The sequence below is a fragment of the Mytilus edulis genome, chromosome 9 (assembly GCF_963676685.1).
Source record: "Mytilus edulis chromosome 9, xbMytEdul2.2, whole genome shotgun sequence".
Taxonomy (NCBI): Eukaryota; Metazoa; Mollusca; class Bivalvia; order Mytilida; family Mytilidae; genus Mytilus; species Mytilus edulis.
This window is the reverse complement of record NC_092352.1, coordinates 54,677,396-54,693,600: the sequence shown is the minus strand read 5'-3', so window position 1 is coordinate 54,693,600 and position 16,205 is coordinate 54,677,396. Positions and strand designations below refer to the sequence as shown.

At 31.6% G+C, this 16,205-nt stretch overlaps 1 protein-coding gene across 4 annotated transcripts in view; it reads left to right on the top strand.

The window, feature by feature from the left end:
- Positions 1-16,205, top strand: part of LOC139489783 (calmodulin-like) — a 41,785-nt gene that overhangs the window by 19,952 nt on the left and 5,628 nt on the right. For all 4 annotated transcript variants that reach the window (XM_071276610.1, XM_071276608.1, XM_071276609.1 and 1 more), the window contains exons 3-4: positions 2,837-2,980; positions 14,903-15,145. In XM_071276610.1, coding sequence (XP_071132711.1) covers positions 2,837-2,980; positions 14,903-15,145 — 387 coding nt within the window. The remainder of the gene's footprint in view (positions 1-2,836; positions 2,981-14,902; positions 15,146-16,205) is intronic.

Genomic DNA, 16,205 nt, shown 5'->3' with positions numbered 1-16,205 from the left:
AGTTGGCGTTTGTTTTTGTTGCACTTCAGTGTTCCTGTTGTTCCTTTGTTTTCCTCTGACAGTTGATGTGTTTCCCTCGGTTATAGTTTGTTAACCGTATTTGATTTTTCTCAATCGAGTTATGACTTTTGAAAACCAGTTGCATTTATTTGCGTTTATTAAGTTTAAGTTAATTGCATAACATTACATGCTTGCAATGCATGCAATTAATTTTGTCATAGACATTGTTATCATCGCCAAGTGTATGGTCTGATGTTGAGAGCTATCCTTTTTGCTCAAATCCTCCGATTATTAATTCAATCTTAAAACAATGATTTGTGTTGCTAGAAGTTAATATTATAAATGATAATAATATCCTACAACCTAGAACTATTCTATGGAAGCGTATTGAGGGATAGCAACAATTTAAGCTATCTGAACCTCTTCTCATGCATCGTTTGCTGTATTTATAGGACAATGATATTTTGTATTTGATCATCGGTTTTCATCATAAATTGATGCCATTTATACCATTTACCTCGATGTTTTCGGACGACCTTGTTATCAAAAAATTTATTGGGGAAAATGTGCTTAACATTTGTGAAATTCATTTGCAAAGGCAATACATTTTTCACAAATTTTTGTTCAAAATTACGCTAGGTTATATGTCACTGAATTCCTTTGGCTTCAATATGCTGATGATTTTGATGTGATGTTCTATCGAAGTTTCAGAGTCCTTTTATCTTGAACTGACGACCGAATGTTAAATGTTTTCAACTAAATATGATCTGCAAGCTAAAAGAAACAAGATATATTCACCTTTTGAGGATACAATGGAGGTCACATTCACTGTACCTACATCACCACCAGATATATCTGGTAGACAAGAATTATACACCTTTGTGTTCACTTAATCATTCAATTGCTCTCTGAAAGTAAATATAATTCATTTCCGAGGTATCTGATTAATGACGTAGATATAAAGTAAAAGCAGATAATCAAATAAAACCAAGTGAAATCTCGAAAAAAAAAACGTAATTGTAGAAAATGACAAGTCTCGCGAGACGCGGTTGCTTGAACGTTGGAATTCCCAGAAGTCTACGTTTCAATCTTGATCTCCATTATTGTTTATCATTACTGTACAAATACTTTTCTAAATTGCACAGAGCTAGCAGTTTTTAGTTGGACTATACAAAGTAATTGATTTTTATTCATTTACTTTCATTTGTTGTTGAATTGAGTAAATTTTAGAAGACCAAAATTCAGATTCCTTTCAAAAGGCTTTTATTTAAAAAATGTCAAGTGTATTCGATCTTCTTTCATTGAAATATCAATTCAATTTATTTGATCAAACAAAAAACAAAACAAAAAAATGCATTGTTAATGAATATATTATATACACAGAAACATTCGATAACTTAACGCTAGAATAATCTTACCACTTCCACTAATTTCCTTGGAATACACATTTTTATTACATATTTTTTTTTAGAAATGAATGAATTGAGTCTAAATTTCGGCACGACATTTTGTGGAAGCTATAAACATAAATTTCTATGAGAAACAAAATGTTTTCTTATAGTGATTTCAAAAACAATGGTGAATGTAAACATATACATATGATTGACAGAAAACGTATAATTACACTTGAGCAATATAATGTCTCCCAATGGAATTTTCGGTCATTTTGAGAAATCTATAACTCATATATTATCCAGACATATAGATTTTACAACTCTATTAAATGTGAAAATATACTTTTGGTAGAAACAAATACAAAATAAACACGGGAACGATTATTCTAATGATAAGTTCCTTGTTTCTGTAACATTTGGTTCATTAAAGATATCAATTAGTTCAAACTGAATTTGGTATAGTTTTTTGAATAGGTGTTCAACGCTTTGAGAAAATCTAGTACAAATGTTTGGGTTTCAGCTGGTTCACACTCAACTCCGAAACATATAAATAGAACAATATTTAAAGAAAAAAAAAACCCACAAGACTAACAAAGTTTAGAGGTTCCTGACGGGACATGCGCAAACATGCGATAAAAAGAGGGGTTAAACATGTTTTGTGAGTTCCCGAACTTTTCCTTTACCTCTAGCTAACATAGAATTCACAAATACACATAAAATAAACGCTAAAATTCCATTGTAACCTTTAAGGAAATTAATAGATATATTTTTTTACAATCCTCTTTCAACGTTGTCCATGTTCAAAACACCTTTCTGAAAGGCAAATTTAAATAAAGCATTCCTATTTGAGTAAGACTTACTGGTTATAAAACTGAATATAAAACTGAACCTTTTTTAACAAATTTTCATATCCCGTTTATGTTTCCCTCACTTAGTTGATTGACAGGAAATGCATTTGTGCTTTTTACGTAGTTAAAACATTTATAATTAGATAAAAAGAATACAAATGAAAAGATGAAGGAAATTCTTGTCAGTATAACATTAATTACATCCGTCTTATCATTTCTACAGTGCTGGTTATTTTCATACATCAAAGCGAGGCTCTTACAAATATTTTTTTAACATGACATTCACATAGAAATCAGTAATCGCCTGCTGTTTTTTTATATATCATAACCCCTTTTAAAAAGTAAAGTTCATAACAATATAGATTTTCAATTGTTAGTTGATTAACTTGTGTCCAGTGGCAAATATATCATGCATTATCAGGGCAACAAAAAAATAACAAACAATACAATAAGCAGGACCTGTAAATGGGTGTCCGGGATGAAGGGTTTGGTCTGCCACTGAAAAATATGGGTGAATAAAAAAAATAATATACAGATATAACAAAAAAGCATTGCACTGTATTAATTCTTTATTTTTTTTTTATATTTTTGCAGAATTTAAAGAAGCATTCTCGTTATTTGATAAAGATGGCGATGGAACCATCACGACAAGTGAACTGGGCACAGTCATGCGCTCTCTAGGTCAAAATCCAACGGAAGCAGAACTTCAAGATATGATTAACGAAGTAGATGCTGACGGTAAGTTAAATCTTGATATACAGAAGAAAAACTAGAATTGCACGGTCTGTGTTCTTGCTTAAGATAGCTTTGATCAAATGTATTGTTAGTCAGTCTTAGAAACAGCCGCGTAACTTCCAAGCAAGGACAAAAGTTCGTACACTCAGGACTTCGGAGAGCCGACATCCATGGCTGCTGATTAAAACACCAATAGCAGTATCACTTATTTCAACAAACATGTTCCGTAGAAAACCAGGGAAATACATTTTACTGGAATTAAGATGCACTATTTCAGAATGAAATATCGTATTTATTTCTATTTCTTTGACCAAATACGTTATCTTTCATTCATTAAAAGGTTTTATGTTTTTTAATAGACAAAAGAAAATTTGGTATGAAGAAAACAAAAGTAGGGAGAACCCTAATGGTTTCATATTAATTGCTTTGCAAATTTTGCATGATATTGACAACTCGATAGGTAAACTAAGTACATATCAATTAAAATCGTTCAATTAGTTATTTTCAATAAAATAATTTGCTATTTGAGAATTTTGTCAATGATTCCATGCACATTGTTAAAGTACTAATAATATATTTAAACGACTAAAACGATACATTTCCCCGAGTAAAATATTACTTTAATGACATTTTTTTTATATTCCGATTTTTTTTCGGTGGGAATGAATATTTTTGTATTGGTTTAAGTATTGAAAGCTAAGTCGTATTTTTCTGAACCGATTTCTTTTCTTAGTATCTTTGTCGGTTTTAAGGGATTTAAACATTTCAATCCAGTCATATAATATAGTTTAACACGATTAAGGTCAATTATGCAGTAATACCTAATAACAAACTAGGTACGCTTATACCAGCTGTTATGAATGTCACCCTATTTGCCTTTTCTGATAACATTAACCTTGTTAGAAATTGTCTGTAGTAACACCTTACAAAAATACCCTGTGCTTACATCAGTTCTTTGTAGTCTATGTAGAAAAACAAAAAGATTATCAGTTTTAGTTTTGTCTCTTAATTATGGTTGAAAATAAATATTTCATTGAGAATTCCTGATTTAAGGGTTGCTGAAGTGTTTCACGTGAATAATAGACCATTTTCATATTACCGACATTTTTAAAATGCAACTGTTGTTCTTGTTTTTTGAAGCTTTTGTCGACAGTTTTCTTCCCTGATGATAGGCCAAAAAATCTTATAAAAGTTATATAAAAACGCCAACAAAGTTCAAGATTGCGATACATCAACTTATATACGTTGATGTTTAATGCTTTCTATACATGACTAAATCATCCGAAAGCAGTCAACCCCCCCCCCCCCCCCCCCCCCCCCCTTCCCATCATTGGATCGTTTATATATTTGATTTTACTTTTTGTGGTCGCTCGGAATTGACCGAGTACCAGGATGTCTTACCACAGGGGAGGTAACCTGTCGAAAAAATATATATTCCGTAGTCAAAAGTCGGTAATATCAAATAGACTTTTGGCTCTATCACTTCTTCAATATGTCTCTCATTTACTAATTGATTTTTGGCAGTCTCCGTCGATATATAGGTTGATGTATCACAATCTTGAACTTTGTTGGCGTTTTTTATATATTTTTATAAGCTATTTACATCCGTAAGCTGTTAATTGCATCGTCTATTTTTGTCGTCTAAAACCATTGAATTGTTAACTATAGTTAGCTACAAGATCCTGTAGTAAACAATTAAGCCTATTCTCTGGGAGGAAAAAAGTCGACAAAAGCTGAAGAAAAGCAAGATCAGTTGCGTTTTGAAAATGTCTGCAATTATTTGATGTGAAAATTTGGCTTTGCACCTAAAAAATTTGTACGTCTTATCAAAAGTCCTTAAATGTTACTGTTACAACGAAAATAACACTTTATAAATTTCGAGTGTCCTTTGTTCCGAGGAGCAATATACTTTTGGCATCACATGCATATATACAGCTGCTTAAGATGATAACACAATGTTGACTGCTGTACCCCTATTTTTGACATTTTTACCTATTGTGTCTGTTTGTTTTGTTCACGCATCGGTGACAATATAATGGAATTTGATGCGACTGTCATACAAGTGAGAGGTTTAGCTAGCTATAAAACCAGGTTCAATCCACCATTTTCTACATTTGAAAATGCCTGTACCAAGTCAGGAATATGACAGTTCTTGTCCATTCATTTTTGATGCGTTTTGTTATTTGATTTTGCCATGTGATTATGGACTTTCCGAATTGATTTTCCTCTGAGTTCAGTATTTTTGTGATTTTACTTTTTATGACCTTATGTCTATACAGACACACTCTCGTTTTGCATGAACTATTGCAAACAATTTTTACTTCTAAGTGGAAAAGTTATCCCTAATCACTATTTGACAACATACGATATGTCAGAGTGAAAAAAGAATAGCCTTTAAACTATTTTGAAAACAATTTAAAACAAAATAGTGAGATATTATAAGGACGTGTCGTATGCATACGATTAATAATGAATGCAAAAACTATGTATGCGTCCAATTTTTTTTCTTTTTTTCTTTTCGAGTAAATTGTTTATTTCAATCTGTTTCAAAATGCCTGTACCAATTTAGATTATATGACAGCTGTTGTCCATTCGTTTGATGTGTTTTATCATTTGATTTTGCCATTTGATTACACTGTGTCTAAACCACACCGGCAGAATTTGATCGGACTCGATGGTATCTAACATCCGGCACAATGACGGAACATCAATAGACAGAAGAAAGATAGGTTTCTCCTTATTTTCTTATTTTTTTAATGATATCGAAGAATATATATACATAAACAACTATTTTCTATTGTGATATGCAATATTTTCTACAACCGTTCTATATTAACGGAGAAATAAGTCAAAATGCATGTTAAAATGACGAATTGAGTGAACCTTGCCTCGAAATTGTTTAATTTCTCTTTAAATTGTTCACATTGTACGGAAAGAAAGGTACGGGAAGATAGATACTGACACAGAGATTGCAAAACTAGTCATTATGAGCATCTCAATACTTGTATTTATGTGTATGGAACGAAAGAAATAGGTCATGTCAAATAAAAATACACCGGTTTCGTCATTGTTGTTTACTACACAACACCCGGTTTCGTCTATATATATCACCCGGTTTTTTATATTTTTTTAAAACCAACAATTAATGAAAAGCAACGTTAACACGGATCTGAACATTGTCTTTCGAAAGAAATTAAATATATATGTATTATAAAGTAAACTTGGCGTGTTTACATTTATTTACATAGGTAATTATAGTACTACACATTTTCCTAATGAAAGTCGTATCCGTTATTTCACTGATCTTCAAACTAATTTTAAATGGAATATAAATACTCAATAGCAAACACTGATATCTAATTATTTTTTTAACATTAACATTATGATATTTTTTTTATATAGGTTTTGAGATACATCGCAGTATGTGACCCCCTTTTTTTCTTTTTTTTACAAAGAAAACCTAATTAACGCTTAAAAAACAAAATTTAAAACATCACCATAAAGTATGCAGAAGTTAAGATTTATATTACTAAGAAGTGTGTAAAGTTTGATGCAATAATGATAAATCATTTTGAGATATGGCGCGACATGTTAACAAAAAACACACTCCTGTTTTACTTACAAAGTTCTGTAACTCAAAAAGATTTAATTTGATTTTCACTAAAAGGTTTACAAATCGTTTGACCATTTCAAGAAATAACTTTGTTAAGTTTCATGAAAACTAGATAAGCTCAAGTTACGGTGCGCCATGTTTACGCTGGACATAAAGATAGACGGATAGCTAGACGGACGGACCGAATGACTGATAGATGGAGGAACGGACGGATGGAAGGACGGACGGACAGACGGGTGTTTACAATAATACGTCCTGTCAAAATTGGTACGGGCGTGTAAAAACGCAAAGAAATGAAAAAAAAAAATCGTAATTAAAGGTCAATAAGTTTTATTAGAATATCGGCCAAGTCGATTTAGTATCGAATTCGTAACAGTGTGGCTATGGACATTGATTGGCGCACTTTAATATCCCATTGACTGGGACAGATTAGGTGAACGTTCGTCTTTAACGTCCATTGCTCACGACGTCCTTAATATAAACATTTAAACCGTGGGGTCACCAAAGGTTCTCAACGCCTATATAAAATAATTCGAAATACTAATCAGGAATTTGTGTTTTGATTTATATTGATTAATTAAACGTCCTTTACTTGTGTTTTTGTTATGTTTCGACAATCAATTTTCATAATAAGATATCGCAAAGCCATGTTCTTTCAGAAAAAAAGAATGACTTACTGAATGCATTTATTGATTGATTATCTTTTTCGGATTTAACAATTGCGATTGTCGAGTTATGTAATCTTTTAACTTTTATCTGGTCTAATTTTATTTTAGAACGAATGCATAATCCACTTTCAAAAGTTGTGCAAATACGAAACATATAGACAAAATATACTTCTGCCCTGTCTTTTTCGTACTTGAAAGTTATTGGATAGTAAGAAAGCTATTTGGATTAAACCTTGTGAAATTTGAATGCATTTACGTTATTGTATTGGCAAAATGTATCATTTGGTGTATATAGGAAACTTAAACCGTTCTGCTATACTGCTACTATACTTGTGAAAAACACTTGGCAACAGAAACGCATTCATCTTATCTATATAAAAAAATCGACCCAATTTACATAGAAATGGACGTCTTCGTGCATTTGTGATGGCAAATAAAATATGTTCCGGACCTTATGAGTATTTGGACCATACGTGTATGGTTGGACCATATTAGTATACCCTTATGGTCATGATATATGCGTATGGTCCAAATACTCATATGGTCTGGAACACATACATGATATTCTGTGCGTTGTCGGTCGTCTATTAATTTTTTTCTTTTGCTGATGGATTTGACGTCTTTCTGTGAGTGATTATTTGTTCATGACTTAAAACTTACTTGCAAATAATTTAAAAACAATAGATATAGGAAGATGTGGTGTGAGTGCCAATGAGACAACTCTCCATACAAATAACAATTTAAAAAGTAAACCATTATAGGTTAAAGGACTTGATTTATAAAAATGTCCAAACAAACCATGATTTTTTTTTTAACATACATCACATCCATTGCAAAAGGCTAAAATTCGCCAGGTCTTTAATTTCAACTAAGTGAGTTGACTAAATTAATGTTGCGGACCATTTTCCAATTTCCATGCGGTATCCCTATTTTTTTTCTCGCTCATCTTTTATGTTTGTTTTTTTCATCCCAAGACCTCTTGGAGCTTTCATTCTATAAAGTGTGTATTTTGCTAATGGTCGAAGGCCATACGGGGACCTATTATAGCTTGATAACGCCTGTTGGTCCCTGGAAAGAATGTGTCTGATTGTCTATCACACTTCATATTCTTATTTTAACATGCATTTATATCTATGATAAGAATAAAAATTGAATTGTCATTGAGACAAAAACCCAACCAAAGAGCAAAAAAAAAAGAAAAAAAAAGCCCAAGGCAACATGTAGATCTTTCGTATCAAGGGAATTGCTATAAATATATTTATTTCAGGTTAATAGTATTAGGCCATGCTCAAGTTATAAAATAGATCTTGTCGTCAACTTTTGCAACCAGCTTCTATGTTTCTATAATGCACTGTTCATCTTTTTTGGGTGCATTTTTTTTACAAAATCATACAAGTAAGGAGTCTCTGGCCTTTGGTAGTGTTGTATGTTAATTAATGTTTGTTTATTTATTTGTTTAGGAAATAAGTATGACGTACATTTTCACTGAACTAGGACACTTTTTATAATAGTTTTTCGATATCGCTCGGGCAAAAATAATCACGAATATAATGCCTACCCATGTTAAAACTACAATAAAGTATAGTTTGCATCAATTATTTCTTTAACCTACCATTTTTTTTGTCTGTGTTGGATTTGTGTGGCATTGAAAAAAACGGGTATAAACTACACAGTGCAGCTTCCAACAAGAATACAAGATTTATTGATTTTCAAAATGCGACCAAAATTAAAAATTTGATCAGTTAAAAATTCAACAGTTTGATTTTCATTGAAATAAAATAATTGTTATGATTTAAACACCGTTACTTTTTCCAATATAAATATTCGAACTATTTTGTTTGTTGTTTCCTTTATAAATTTACATCATTTTTAAAAAGACCACGCGTCTTCGATATTTAGAAGACTATAAAAGCGATGTTCATTATCTTTCTTCTGCTGTAAGTTTAATTTAGTTATTTTGTGTCATAATTGCCATCTCGTATGTTTTAAATTTGAATAAAGAAGATTCAGGTTGTCTTATACGTCAATGATACACACAAAAAAAAAACGATAACAAATAAAATAAGGTGCAACGTTCATTCTCCATGAAAAGAATACATTTTTGTAAGAAAAATACCAATTTCGTGAGAAGTTGTGTGTTGGACTTGAAGAGCCAAGGCAAACTGACAAATATCTGAATGAACGAATCGATTTATTGTATATAAAAAAAACAAAGCCCACATGGTTAGCATTGAATAAATAGAAGGCCACTCTTAAATGATCACAACGTAGAAGTTTTTGTTCTCTTAATCAATAAGATATTTTCTGAAAAAACGCGGGTCCCTATTAACTTAAAAGTTTTTTTGTTTTTTTTTACCATGAATACACTTTTTTTTTATTATTATTATTTATTGATATCAGCTCTGGACATTAATATTCTTAAAAGTGAAACTGTTGTAAGTGATGGTATAACAATTATTTAAAATAAATTCCTTAAATGATTTGTGAAAAGAAAGTTTCATTTTATGTATCAAAATTTGTAACAAATGATTATTTAAATCCCCACTTGAAGGCCTCCGATATACTGAGTGAGCATAAAATCATCGCCCACGACAAACAAGATAAAGGTAAACTTTTCAGTACAATTACTAATAAACGTTTTACTGTCGACCACACTGTTATGAATTTCGTTCTATTTGTATATTTGTCTGCCTTATCATTTTCCTATATAACTTTTATATATATTTGAGAAAAATGTATAGAAATCGATAAAAAGAACTTGATATTCGGCATTTATTATAATAAACATAATCCAACTCACATAATCCGATTTCCCGGGTGTTCCTGTTTTCTCATTTCTTACAATATTTTAATTCGGTATACACTTTATAAGATAAGTTGCGAATCTAGATGACGTATAGGTTGCACGCCCCGACCCCACCTTCGGTTGCCAAAACTATATTGATTCCTGTATTTAACGATTTTGTAAAGCAAAAAATAATCAAAATATTGTTCGACTCGCTACGCTCGGCGGTATGTAAAGGTTGTTCGAAATACGCCCACTTTGAAATAAACTGAATCCGTCTGTCCGTATATATTGTCAAAATATATTGACCAACGTCAGTGTACGATCATCATAACACAATGGCGACAGTACAGACTCGGTTTTTTTAATAATGTTAACAAAATAATTATTATTGAATTTTATCGATGACCTGAGACTATTATACTAATTTGTACATAGCAGTATAGTTACAATTAGTGATAAATAAATTTTATTTTAATGCATGGTAGTTGTAATCCTACATTCATTTTCTATGTCGATTATGCATGCATATACATTTGTCTTATTATCAACGTTTATCCTTAGGTAGCACTCCACAGTTAGAAAATAAAATTAAAAATGAGCCACAAAATGTTTTATCATCTCCTATTCCTGGATTTCTAATACATTAACCTAACTGTTTGTGTTGTACATGTGCATATGTATGTAATCAGTATATTCCATAGATTTGATTTTCAAAAGTTAAAAGAGTGAAGATTAATTCCTTTTATGTGTATCCATGGCAACATTCTGCATTTATTTACCATAAAATATTGCAAAAAGGGGGGTGGACATGTCACATATCCCCCCAAAATTTGGATCAATCTAGAATTTCAATGCCTTTCAGTGATACCTTTTTAGAAACTGTTTTCATAAATCTTCCTAATGATCAAATAAAAAATGGGTGTCTTTCGCCTCATTTTTTCGTAAAATCCAATCACAAAGTTCGTGCGATAAAAAGTTGGAAAAAAACATTACAATAATTGCCGGACCAATGTATGGTAGGGACATGCAAATACGGACTGTCATACAGAAAACAGCCTATATTACATACATTACATAATCTTGATGATCATATAAACCCAATACAAAGGCTATTTTAATACTCAGCTATCCAAAAATGAATTTTATTGCACACTAGCTCTCATATTTGAAAAATCCACAGGGGCCAAAATGCGAAACTACACACCTAACTGTGGAGTGCTACCTTAAGATGATTTATTTTTAACGATGGTAGAAAAGATTACATACATGGAATGATTAGATTACTTATAAAGGTGTCCATTCTTTTGTGCGAGAAAATCACATATCAATTGTGTGTTTCGATTTTTAAGACCGTAAACTTTAATTTCAAGTTTAAACATGTTCAACATATTTTCCCATAACTCATATAGAAAACGCATATTTAGAGAGCTTTAATCTCAATATGCTGTTAAAAAGTTCGGAATGCAAAGTAACATTAAAATATTTGTGTTCTATAAGAGTAGGAATTTGCTTATTATTTATTTGAATCTGAGACTCATATAAATAATAAGCCGCTGTCCGGTGAACGAACTTGTTTTCGAACGACCCACAAAACTCATTTTGAACGCTGAAGTTAAATAATCAATTATAATGTAATGCGATTATGATTTTTTTTATTTGACCAAACCGGGTTGTGCATTTTGAAATCTACGACGAAACCGGGTTGTATACATGGACGAAACCGGCCAGTTCCATTTTGACATGACCCATTTCTTTCGTTCCATACACAGAGTTACAATTATTGAGATGCTCATAATAACTAAATTTGCAATCTCCGTGTCAATATCTATCTTCCCGTACCTTTCTTTCCGTACAATGTGAACAATTTAAAGAGAAATTAAACAATTTCGAGGCAAGGTTCACTCAATTCGTCATTTTGACGTGCATTTTTACTTATTTTTCCATTAATATAGAACGGTTGTAGAAAATATTGCATATCACAATAGAAAATAGTTGTATGTGTATTTATATTCTTCGATATCATAAAAAAAATAAGAAAATAAGGAGAAACGTAGCTTTCTTCTGTCTATTAATGTTCCGTCATTGTGCCGGATGTTAGATACCATCGAGTCCGAACAAATTTTGCCGGTGTGGTTTAGACACAGTGGATTAGGGACTTTCCGTTTTGAGTTCTCCTTGGAGTTCAGTAATTTTGTGATTTCACTTTTTCTAGGACGGTCTTTATTTTCACTTTTATTTACATCGTCTGGGGCAAGATTATTTCTTTCAGGTTTTACCAGTCCAAAATATAGATAGGATGGTATTGAACAGATATATCATGTTATGGAGGGGTATTTGCGAAAAATACAAGTCGAGGGACTTAAATTTCCCGAGCCGCTAGGCAAGGGAAATTTTGTCCCAAGACTTGTATTTTTTGCAAATACCCCTCCATAACATGATATATCTGTTTAATTACACCGAATGAATTTTAATTAAAACTCTCTGTACTAGGAAAAGGAAATATTTATTTGAGGACAAGTACTATCATAAAATATACCGCGGGAACTATACATGACTTGTACTTATACGCGTTCGCGCTGTCTTTATGTAACGTCATATCCGAAAAATTGGCGGGAAAATGCTCGAGAGGGTAAAAAAGGAATATCCAAAATGGCAAATACCATGGTATTTGAGGCATATTCACCGGCAGTCGTGAAAAACAGTCAGATTCGTTTGAAATGAGGAAGAAATGTTAGAATATGCGAAAAATACACTGGCTATCAGCCAATCAAAAGCTGGCATTCTAATATAAGGTGTAATTATAAAGAATAACAAACTGCAAATAATTTTTTCAATATAGTTTTAAATATAACAGCCCAACTATAATTCAATAGTTTGTTGCATAAATTATACAAGCATTTGTAAGTTCTAATGAAACTGACACTTTACATAAGTCCTTCATCATGAACGCTCAAACCATATCATTTAATAGTCAGGGATGTACAGAAGGTAAAATCACAAAAATACTGAACTCCAGAGGAAAATTCAAAACGGAAAGTCCCTAATCAAATGGCAAAATCAAAAACCCAAACACATCAAACGAATGGATAACAACTGTCATATTCCTGACTTGGTACCTGCATTTCTTATGTAGAAAATGGTGGATTGAACCTTATTTTTATAGCTAGCTAAACCTCTCTCTCAAATACATACTTGATGAGTTATTCGTAGAAATGGTAAGGGATATATGACTAAAACGGATTATAAAATTAATGTCAACCTTGCCTAAGGGAGTCGCCATTTTATATTTATAAAACAAAAACCAACACAGCGGACCATATGTTCCGCACTAATTTATAACCTCTTTGTTATAAGCTGTAGCATTTTATGGAGCAATGCAGATAAACTGCTGCGGAATTGGTAAGTGAATCGCTGTATGAGAGTGAAATAATAGCTCTAGCAGTTAATTGTCTATAGCAGTTTAGTTTTTCTAATGCATTTGAGGTGGTTGGAATGGAGTGCTGCATGAAGGTTTTCAACAATTAATGGCCGCTGTGTTTCCAAAAGACATAAATAGTTATGACAGTTTACTGAAATACCGAACAATGAAACATATATATATATATAATATATAATAAGCAATTATTATATTAATTATATTAATAGTACTTAAGCTGCAAAGAGGTTTCTCTAATACAAACCAATGCCGACCGTAAGACAAAAATCTATATAATTTTCGTTAAACACTTTTCACAACAATATGTACCTTATTCTTTATGATTTGTTCCAACTTATGTCATTTTTCATAGACGCTTATTTCATTTGATTATTTTCTGGATATATTTTAAAGCTCATTTGATCATTAAAAAAGACAAGAGTAAAGACACAACAGAGTCAAATCATAAATGCACCATTGACTTCAAATGATGTTTTTTATCAACACGACGGGTGCCACATGTGAAGCAGCATTTGCTTACCCTTCTGGAACACCTGAGATCACTCCAGTTTACGGTGATGTTTATAATGCTCAGGCTTGAGTAGTTTTTTTGTTTGTTGTTGTTTGTTTGTAGAATTATTGAGATTTTTATTCTCAATGGCATTGTCAATTCGTTTTTCACTTTCGAGTTTGACTGTCCCTTTTGTATCTTCTGCTTCTCATCTTTTTTCAACTTTGCTGTAATTCTATACATCGGCATTCTGTTTAAAAGGCGTACTTAGTTGTTTTGACACTTTTTTTTAAACTGTCTTAGATATTTTTTCATTGTGGATGTCATATAGTTATTTGAATATGCTTCATTTGGACTGTATGGTATACTAGTAGTCGACTTTTCCTTGTTTTTGTAATGCGATTTTTTTTAATGACAGCAAGTTAATTACTCTGGAAATGAAAATACGAACTTTTGATAAAAAAAACCCAGATGAAAATAGACATTTACAGCAAACAGCAAAAGACAATAAATGAGCTTGACAATATTTTTCTCCGATTTATGGTTATGATTTAATTCATATATTAGGGGAAATTGGAGTTTAAATGGTCCATCCGTTTTCATGATCCTCTTTCTCCTGGTCGAAAAAGGTCAGATTAAGAGAAAACTGCGTTTACAACATGTAGTTTTCAAGTCAAAGGTCTGTGTCAACGATGACTTTCATATCGTACCAGACTTTATACAACTTGAGGAACGATAATACGATTTGTTTTCTGGTTATTTCATTGAATTATATGTTCTCCATTTTATTTTCTTCAGTGGTCATTTGACGTGTTGGTCTTTTTCATGTTTTACTTGTGTTGATTAAAAAGTCTTGTATTCATATAATGAATAATTTACTGAGAAGGAAAGAGAATAATAATAGTCTTGCAATCTTTTTCCTAACTTTAGGTAATGGAACAATCGATTTTGAAGAATTTTTGCTTATGATGGCAAGGAAAATGAAAGACACTGATAGTGAAGAAGAACTTCGAGAGGCATTCAGAGTTTTCGATAAAGATGGGAATGGATTTATAAGTGCGGCAGAGTTAAGGCATGTAATGACAAATTTAGGTGAAAAATTAACGGACGAAGAGGTAGATGAAATGATAAAAGAAGCAGATTTGGATGGTGATGGATTAGTTAACTATGAAGGTACATTTCAAATTCCTATTTGACACTATGACGGCTGTATATTATCTCCCTTAGCTTTACTTCCTGCTATGAAAATGAATGTCGTTTTAAGAAGACAATAATTGCATGAAATCATCGCTTTTTCCCACTAACATTTGAACGCATTCTTTACTATGCAAGGTTATCTATCTTAATTGACATAGAAAAAAAAATCATAGTTAGTTAATCGGTGTGCATTTATTCCAACACCTTTTTGAAAATGGATTTAAGATGCTGCTTGGTTGCTCTCAAATTGCTTTTATACTTATTTTAAAGGTTAAAGCACCTCAAATATTTTCTTATTAGTATTTCAGCTTTACTATTTAACAAAGAAAAATCTTGAAATGGTAACACATGTTGTTTTCAAAATTAAAATTTCTAATGCATCTATTTATTCATAATGCATTCGCTGTTGCAAACAGGAGCTCTTTAATTGCCATCTCTTGTTTTAATTGAAATTAATTGCACCATTTATTGTCCTCAGTGCAACCAGAACAGCATCAGTATGAAACAGCTTCAATGAAATGCCAAATATTTCAAATTTGTCACTGAAATTTTAACTTTCCATCTTTTTCGAAAGTGATAATTTGAGATTATAAGTTTATAATTGTTTTCAAACGGCTGTTGAATGCTTTTTGCTTAATTAAACACAAAAATGCTTTCAAGCAATTTACGTGTGTATGAAAACTTAATTTTCAGTATGAAGCTTTTAATGGTTTGACATGGTATTGCATTCAAAAGATAAGGAACAATTATCTTACATGCGTTTAAGGTTTTAATGCCTTTTACAATTCTATATTTTACAGCATTTTTGGTTTCCAATCATAATGTTCAATGGATTGCCGTTTAATGATGTTCGACAAATCATTTTCAACATTCAATGATGTTTTGTTATGTCCTGGTGTAGCTAAATGGCTCATGGTTTTTTCTATTGTCCCTTGATATCTTATCTAACTAAGAAAAAAAACTATATTCTAATTTTAGAACATCGATAATAAATTGTTGTTTGTATTCGTTTGCATATGTCGGAGTAACATTTAAA